Source organism: Musa acuminata, chromosome BXJ2-5 (assembly GCF_036884655.1).
Source record: "Musa acuminata AAA Group cultivar baxijiao chromosome BXJ2-5, Cavendish_Baxijiao_AAA, whole genome shotgun sequence".
Classification (NCBI taxonomy): Eukaryota; Viridiplantae; Streptophyta; class Magnoliopsida; order Zingiberales; family Musaceae; genus Musa; species Musa acuminata.
In genome coordinates, this window is record NC_088342.1 from 10,025,043 (window position 1) to 10,034,039 (window position 8,997).

At 37.2% G+C, this 8,997-nt stretch overlaps 1 protein-coding gene across 1 annotated transcript; it reads left to right on the plus strand.

Annotated features, from left to right (window-relative positions):
• The first annotated feature begins 147 nt into the window (after positions 1–147).
• LOC135612444 (TOM1-like protein 6) lies at positions 148–8,734 on the plus strand. The gene is made up of 9 exons (XM_065108755.1): positions 148–418; positions 4,700–4,778; positions 5,112–5,210; positions 5,659–5,772; positions 6,596–6,765; positions 6,856–6,937; positions 7,173–7,258; positions 7,559–7,771; positions 7,862–8,734. The coding sequence occupies exons 1-9, from the start codon at positions 291–293 to the stop codon at positions 8,520–8,522; spliced, it is 1,632 nt and encodes a 543-aa protein (XP_064964827.1). The 5' UTR covers positions 148–290; the 3' UTR covers positions 8,523–8,734.
• The last annotated feature ends 263 nt before the right edge of the window (positions 8,735–8,997 follow it).

Genomic DNA, 8,997 nt, shown 5'->3' on the forward strand with positions numbered 1-8,997 from the left:
GCCAAGCCGAGAAAAGCTGTATGGGTTGGAATATAAGGTTAATATGGGAATTCCACAGCGAAAGGCGGTGTGTGATTACCGGTAATATCCAAAACATACGCGACGAGGTAACAAAGGTTTTCTTTCCTTCCATTTATTTTCTTCCCTCTTGCGGGTTCGGATGACGGTGAGGAATTTTCCTTCTCCTCGTATTATATTATCTCTTCCGCAAGTCTTCGCCTCTCTCTCTCTCTCTCTCTCTCTCCCTTCTATTCTCTCGTCTTGGGGAAACCCCAAAGTCTCGAGCCGAGATGTTGTCCTTCTCCTCCTCCTCCTCGTCGGCGACCGGCCGAGTCGAGAAGGCGACGTGCCATCTGTTGATCGGCCCCGATTGGACGATGAACATGGATATCTGCGACAACATCAACAACGATCAGTGGTGAGCGCTCTCAACCGGATGAGGGTCGTGGTTCTTGGTTGGTGTCTTGAGTTGAAATCTGTGCCTCTTCTTCTTGATCTCTTTCCCTGATATTTTCTTGGGCTAGAATTTCATGCCGGTCAATTAGTTCCCTAAGAATTTTCCGTTGCTTCTCGTTTTCTTGGAAACCGATGCATCCTGGAGGTATCATCATAGAGATGTTGAGGATTGTTTATGAATCGCTGGATGATAGAGCTGCTCCTCTGTTGTGCTAGGAAATGTATATATGGGTGGTATCTTGATCTCCATCGTGTTTCTTCCACGAGTTTGTAAGCTGGTTGGTTATTGCATACGGGCTATCATTTGCTTTAACCGAACGCGAGCAAGCCGTGTGTTTCAGTTATGAATTAACTATCTCATTTTATAATCCCATGTTCCGGCTCATGTTAAGCATATGTTATCGTTCGTATCTCTGTTTGATTCAACAGTGTAAATCTTCCTACCAAACGACTATTTCTAGAACTAGTATTTTAAGGATTAATTACTTCGCATTCCGAACCAACAGTCGTGAACAAATTAATTGTGGACTGGCTAGACTCTCATCAAGTAGTTCAGGTTTTCTTTTTTTTGCACACGAGGCAATGAATTGCATTCTGTTGATATAGTTATATATATGAATTTAGTGAAGTATTAGGATCTTGAATGTTACCTTCTGAGTGGGAACCCCCTAAAAAAAAGTAGCAAAGTCAGCGTCCTTCATAGGACTTGTTCGCTTTAAAGAAGTTCGACAAAAGACGAGAGAAATTTCATCGCTGTAAGGGAAGGCCTAAATGTTGATGTGGAAAAAATCTACTGGCCCCACATACCTTTGCCATTGATATTATTTGACATGTCACTAAAGTTAGTAGGTGAAATTGATTAAGCATGTCAAGAATTTTCTCACATTGTCTTTAGTTTTAGAGAGATTTTTTTCAGTACAACTTATTAGTTAGTAGCTCGATCTTGGGACTAAGATGATAGATCAATAGGAGCACAAAGATTTGCTTGAAAATACATAATGGAAGAAAATATTTGAGTTGCCAAGTTTTGAGAATATATATTGTAGTTAAATAAGTACTGCGATGGAGGTGCTAAAAATGGATAACTTTTATATCAATATAACCTAGCTAAGATCTCAATCTATATTTTCAGGATATTGTTCTTAATTTTGTTTTCATGATAAGTACAAAACTAGAAGCTACGAAATGGGTTTAGTTCTTGATTGACCTCAGCATGACAGTGACATGAGGCAGCATTAGATATTTAGATAATCCAGTTATCAAAATGTATATAATCATGGGCGTGGTGACTTTTTCCTCAAGTTTAGCAGGGGAACAATAATTACCATGGGGAGTAGTGCCAATTGGAGCCCAAAAGAATTTCTACTTTTAGCATAGCAGAGGAATTCACTGCCAGATTTATTTGCTGGGGTTTTATTTTGTTTTCATGACAAGTACAAAATTAAAAGCTAAGAAATGGGTTTAGTTCTTGAATGACATCAGCATGGTGGTGAGATGAGGCAAGATTAAATTTCCTGTTATCAAGATGTATATGATCACGGGTGTAGTGATTTTTCCTGCTCACGTTTAGCAGGGGAATGGTAATTACTGTGGGAGTAGTGCCAACTTGAGCCCAAAAGAATTTATACTTTTAGCATAGCATAGGGATTCACTGCCTGATTTATTTACTGGGGTTTTCTCTAAACCCTTGAAAACCATGATCAGGTTACCTTTTCCCATTTTTCCATAATTTTCCATCTTGGATCATTGTGGTATGGTATCCAGAGTGATGAAATGGGATTTGATTTTGTTGAAAGGGTGATATTGTGGTATGGTATCCGGAGTGATGAAATGGGATTTGATTTCGTTGAAAGGGTGATCTGCTGCATTAGACTTCGACCATGAGATTCAGTCTATTCAATGTCTTTGCATGTCTTAGATATGAACCAACTAGAAATAAATAATCTCCATGCCATTCATACTCCAAAAACTTTAAATCATAAAATAGTAAAAGAAAAAAAATGGGTTTATAGTGTCCTTTCCTTTGTTAATATATAAGTACGACACTAAGATATGATGTGATACACATCGTTCTTGAACTAGGCTAGAAGAACTTATCCTCAACCATAACAATGATTTCATTCCTACCAAAAATGAGCTGCAGCCCCTCTTGCATGCATTCAGAAGCAATATAAAAATGAACTTGTCATGGATGGAAAAATTTGCGTCATTTCATATATAAGACTAAATCTCTTATGTAATGTAGCAAGCATCCATGGTAAGTGACTAAATATGCATCAAATGCCAAACCAACAAATCTTGCTCCACACATACCATGAACCAAGATTTATCTTCTACTCGAGTCATGAGATTCTAACATTGTTGTATTTCTCATAAGTCACTCATCAAATAGAGAAAGATGAGATGTCTTGGTTGGAGTAGATGAAGGAACAGCTTCATCTTGGAGTAGATCAAGGAACAGATGAATATCTATGTGCTTGTTGTAATTAACTAGTGAAAGTGAGAAATAAGTTTTTGCTAGTTCTGAGGACCCAAAATTCTTCAACTATGAATTGGTTTCCTACTAGCTACAAAAGTGTCAGTTTAGTAAATCCCATTTAGATAGCATTTAAAAGAATTTTCACTTTCTGGCTGCCATGTGCGTTGAAACTATTTTCACAAGATAGGTTGTGTCGACTTTACCATACACCAATGTCCCGGATATCTCTGACACTAGATCATGTATTGTTGGTATGACATACCATCCTAGATAGTCATGGTATATAAACAAAGATGAGGCAGCCAATTTGTTCATTTGGTTTTTATAATCTTTTGTTTAGGTAGATTTTTTTTTTTTTAAATATGAACCACATTGTCTGAGTTTACGTTATTATTATATATAAGAATTTTAAGCTATCCAGACTAGCTATGATTGGGTGTGGAATTTGTTGTGGAGCAGTAATAGCATGCTAAAAGATGAGGATAATTAAGGCCTTATACTTTTGTGGAGAAATTTCTTTTTCCTCGATTGGGGAGAAAATTTTTCTTTCTTCTGTTGTGGAGAAATTAACTAGTATACCATTTACATTATTTCTTCGAGGATCAAGGCCTTATGCTCTTATGGAGAAATTAACTAGTATATGATTAAAGTTATTTCTTCTTGGTTATGCTTCTGAAGATGTTACCAGCATTCTTTTCATGACTCCTTTTCTCTATTTTCTTTCAGATTTTAGGTTACAGGCTTTTGTTGTTGATAGTATTTTTTCCATGATATACACAACTGGAATTCTTATCACTTATTGTGGTCCAGACTATGTTACCTAAGGTCCTAAAACATTATCTAGTAATTGGTAAGTTATTATGAAAGGTAGCTTATGTAATAAAAAACATGTTAGTTTCTTTATCTTACTTTATTGCACAATCTTTTCACTCACTCATGTCTATTAATGGATTTCATTCAACGGAAGTACCTCAGCCCGCCAAACCATCTTAAGTTTCTCTCATTAATCAAATGATTTTAATCTCTCAGGAGCTTGTATTCTACTTGTTTTATGGAATGATGATAATCTTTTAGGCAAATACATTTCCTAGGGATCAATGACCTTATTTTTTTTCTTAATTTATAGATCACATTGCACTTTCTGTAGCTCCCTTTGTCCAGCCTCCAAACAATTACATTGTTAAATGGAAATGCAGAAGCAGAAGATACTTGCATTATAGTTCCAAGGAACATGTTTTTAGTTTGGACATTTTATCAGCTGAATCTTGCTTATCCTCCTCACAATCTGACAGTTACATACAGTTGACAGATATAAGAGTAACCCAACTGTTAAGAGCTAAAGTTAGCTTAATTGCACTCTGCTGGATGTCTTCTTGTATAGTCGCTAAACATAATAATAGAACAACCAACAGTATGGCAGTGAGAATTTTCAGTTAAGGTAAATTGAGTCATTTTTTTTAATTGTGCCATGGAATGCAGTGCCCTTAAGTTTCAAATTTCAATCATCTTTTGAATGGTCATTTCTTTGTGTGTTTATGAAATTTGGTGCCTTCTTACAGAAGTGTAGTATGTGCATGCAACAAACATGTTTATAGTTAGAACTACCATTATTATTATGTTGACAGAAGAAATTTTAAAGTTTGAAAATTTTCATAATATTAGTTCATTGATTTGCCTTAAATGAATGTTCCTCACTTGTTATTTTTATTGTTTTGAAAATGCCTGGAAACTGTTACTGAAAATTCATGTGATTTCTTGAGTCAGGCAGGCAAAGGAAGTGCTTAAAGCAGTTAAGAAGCGTTTGCAGAACAAAAATTCGAAGGTTCAATTCCTTGCTTTGACGGTATGTGCCAAGCTGGCTAAATCTAGATACAAGCTCTATTGAAATTTGGTATATTTCTGAGAATGCAGTCTCAGTTGAGCAGTTAGTAATTCTAGAATCAACAAATTCAAACAATCTGCCGAAGGCAATGTATTTAATGCAGAAACTTGATCATAATCTGACAGCTATATTCAGATTGTAATAAACTTCATGTTGCTGACAAGTAGTAAAATGAAAGGCAGTTTGAGCTTTATATCCTTTATTGCTATGATATAAACAAAAGCATTATAGAAGTTTATATAGTGTAACTTTTGATGCTGGAACTTCTTTTAGTAACAAATGGCACTCTTGCAGCTTCTGGAGACAATAATAAAGAACTGTGGTGAGTATGTGCATTTTCAGGTTGCTGAATGCAAAATTCTACAAGAAATGGTCAAAATTGTTAGAAAAAAGGTCAGTGCAACTTTCTCTTCGATTTAGTTTTATGTTCATGCATGACTGTTGTGGTACTGTTAACCAGAGATATTTTGGTTCAACCAAAATTTTATGTTCATTCCTTCTCTTTACTACATTCTGTGTTTTGAATATACATGGCAAATACCTAGTGGAGATAAAGCAGTCATTAATGAGGTCTGTGGGAGAAATCAAGCTAGATAGGGAAAAATTGTGTTATATGGTGACACTTCATCTACTGCTGAGAGGGTTTTCACCCTGTATGCAACGTTTTAGATTAATGGTAGCAAACAAACTCCCACTATTTCTTTAGTATGTGGTTGGTGTGATGTTCAACAACTACCTTATGGATACAAATCACGTTGGTAGTTCTCTATATATACATTCTGTGACCTATGCCTGTCATACTTCTTTCAATACTAATTTAATTTTTTGGAAGCCCTAACAGACAGATATGCAAGTACGGGATAAAATTTTGGTACTGCTGGATTCTTGGCAAGAAGCATTTGGTGGACCTGGTGGGAAATATCCACAATATTATTACGCATACATTGAACTAAAGGTATGAACCATCTATTAATTATTTTGGTAATGTCTTAGAAAGGTTATTTTTGTTCCTAATATCCCATTCCCTATTTTGGTCATTTGTTATAACTTTATGTTTTTCTTCCTCTTTTTAACTATTGTTTATTGAATATAACATGACAAAATAATATGTTAACTAGTTTTATTAAACGGACATGAAAGTTATAAAAGGAAGGGTCTATATACCATCACGAGGCAACTCTTAGTGTGCACTGTGTACACTGCAAAGGTGCTTTCTGTGTGGTCCCTGTAAACATAGACTATTGGTGCCTATACACCGGAGAATAGTCAGCTAATATTGAAGTTAAGTTGGCTGTTTTGTCAGTCATTTGTTGAGTTATAAAGTCGGCTACATCCTCATAGCTGTAGTATACAATAGTCGAATTTTGTTCTAGTCCTGTGTTTCAAAATTCCATTCATACTGATGACGAGCTTCATGTTGTCAAGCAAAATGATCTGAAGCAACATGGTATTACTCCTTGATCTGGGCTCATTGTTCTTTATTTTGCTGCAACTACTTAATTGTGCCTGTCAGAGATCTATTTTTGAACATTTAATAGACAATCTTCTCTTGATTGCATGCTTATATGTAGTATGATATTTCATCTGATGCTCTCTTGAAGATGAAATCAGAAATGGAGTAGCTACTGCTAATATCTAATGTCAACCATCCAGACCTAGACCACTGAATGGATTACTTGGTCTGGATAAAATTAAAGCCCATGTTGGCATTAACCATGTCTAGTGTGGAAATTCTTATTTCTTTATGAATAAAAAGGTCTGTAAAATTTATTTTGCAGAGATTTGGAATACTATTCCCGCAACGGCCAGCAAACACTCCACCAATACTTACTCCTCCAGTTACACACTTGGCATTAACATCAGGACATGGCCAAGTAGGGTATGGTGTTCCAAGCATTACTTCTACGAGACTTGATGAAACAATGGCAACTGACATAGGAAATCTGAGGTGAGTTCATTGGCATAGTACATTATGACTTTCTCATTAACTTGTAGTGCGCTACTTTTGATCCTTGTTGCTTTCAAACCTTCTGTTCAGTTTATCAGACTTCAGTCACATTCGTGATGTTATGGGGCTATTGAAGGAGATGCTGCAGGCTGTGAACCCTAATGATCAAGGGGTAGGTGTTAACTTGTTCTTTGTCCCTTGTATGGTTTGTCAGTTTGTATTGTTGGGTATTTCTGGGTAAGATATCTGTGTATGTGTGTGCGCGTGTGCATGTGTACATATGCATGTATTATTAGTTTTGGGGGTATCCTATGGATAATTTCTGGGTAAGATATCTGTGTCAATGGGACATATGACTGCAGTTCAAACCTGTTTTGTACAATGATCTTATACGCATGTATTTGCAGGCCATAAAAGATGAATTGATCGTAGATCTTGTGAACCAATGTCGGACCAACCAAAAAAAGCTTATGCAGCTAGTCAGCTCCACTGGGTAAGCCTTATTTCCGCACATATGTGATAAAAATGTTATTGCATTTGTCAACTACTCAAGTAAGCATTGAAGACTTGCATCAAGTCATAGATTCCCATACATACTGACCTAATACTGTACTAGTGGTAGCAAATGACAAACAGAGACCTTAAAATTCCACATATGCAATTTGCTGTACCTGCCTCAGCAAAGTACTTGCATCGTTTTAATTTAGTGGAAACCCGTAGGATACCGTGTGTTGGAAGAGTTGTGCTGTAAAATGTGATACTTGTGTGGCTGTCTCACTTGTCATGATTGCAGGGATGAAAAGCTTTTAGGAGAAGCTCTTGAACTGAATGATAACTTGCAAAGTGTGCTTGCGAAGCATGAAGCCATAGCCTCTGGATCTCCTCTGCTTCACGAGCAACCAAAATCCCTTTCGCAGGCGAAGGAGCCGATCAAGCATCCTGTTGCAAGCAGCAGCCGGGTTGAAGACGAAGACGAAGATGATGAATTTGCACAATTGGCTCGCAGGTTTTGGAGTCGAACCATGACACTTTCTCTTCATTTAGCCAAATTGTATTGTGTTACTGATCAAAGACGTACTGTGTTATCGGAGTGCAGGAACTCGAATTTTAAGCAAGCTACATCAGTTGAGTCACCAAATCGGAGTGATGTGACTAGGGTCACCGAGTCAAGTACCTCATCCTCCGCCATGAGCAATGCCTTGGTTCCGCTTGATCCCCCTCCTCCTCCTCCTGTTAAGACCCAAAAAGAGCCAGAGCAGGACATGATTGATCTTCTGAGCATCACATTGTCGACGTACCCATCATCACCTCAGACACCAGTAACACCTCCATCAGCTTCAAGTCAGCAAGGGTACGCTCCCCACGACAGTTATGTTGCACCTTGGGCGCAGCGAGCACTTCCTGCGCCTCAGCCTTCCCCATCGTGGGCTGCCACAGATGCTACCCCGAGTACCTTTTCGTCAGCCCCATCCTCTGGTGCCGATACTCATGCTGCTTACTTGCCTGCTTATTCTCCTACGCCTCTACAGCAGTACAACTCCTTTGGCTCTAGGATCAATGGTACCACCACCACCAGTGTTGCCGCCAGGGAAACACCGGTGAATTTAATTCCCAGACACAGTGGGACTACAACTTCTGCAAAACCATACGTTCTTCCTAACAGATTATTTGAAGATTTGATAGATTTGAGAAGCACCAGTAGCGGACAAAAGACGGGTGCAGCATCAAATCAACCTATGATCGGTGGGAAGAAATAAGGTCTCCTCATGCATTGTTCATTGCCTTGGTACTACGTTTCCTTTCTTCATAGGTGTCCGGATCTATATATGTATGTATATATATCCCATGTATATCTTTTTGTTGATTCTCTTTTCTGCAATTGAATTGGGTCTCTGGAGCTGAAACACATTTATGTGCAAAAATAATCATACTAAGATAAACTTGAGATTGGCAAAATCATTTGTTGGTACTTCGACTTTCTTCTTTTTTGTTTACTTGAGCTTGAGAAAGAATTCCATTGTTCATAAGGGTGAGCAGTGGTCGCTCGACAGCGTTACACAAAAATTCATTACAGTGTAAATACCCTTTAGATCTTTTAAGCGTTTCAATTTTTAGATTTAAAAAAATTATATTAAAAGTTTAATAATTATAAAAAAAATATTTAATTTTATTTATTTAAATATTATCAGTTTTATCGGCGAAAGATATAAATAACACATACAAGAAAACGTT

What these genes read in the sequence shown, in the direction of transcription:
- LOC135612444 (XM_065108755.1), top strand. Translation starts at nt 291, where the DNA reads ATGTTGTCCTTCTCCTCCTCCTCCTCGTCGGCGACCGGCCGAGTCGAG. An exon ending in ACGCATACATTGAACTAAAG is followed by an intron (nt 5,773 to 6,595) that starts GTATGAACCATC and finishes TTTATTTTGCAG; the next exon opens with AGATTTGGAATACTATTCCC. An exon ending in ACTGACATAGGAAATCTGAG is followed by an intron (nt 6,766 to 6,855) that starts GTGAGTTCATTG and finishes CCTTCTGTTCAG; the next exon opens with TTTATCAGACTTCAGTCACA.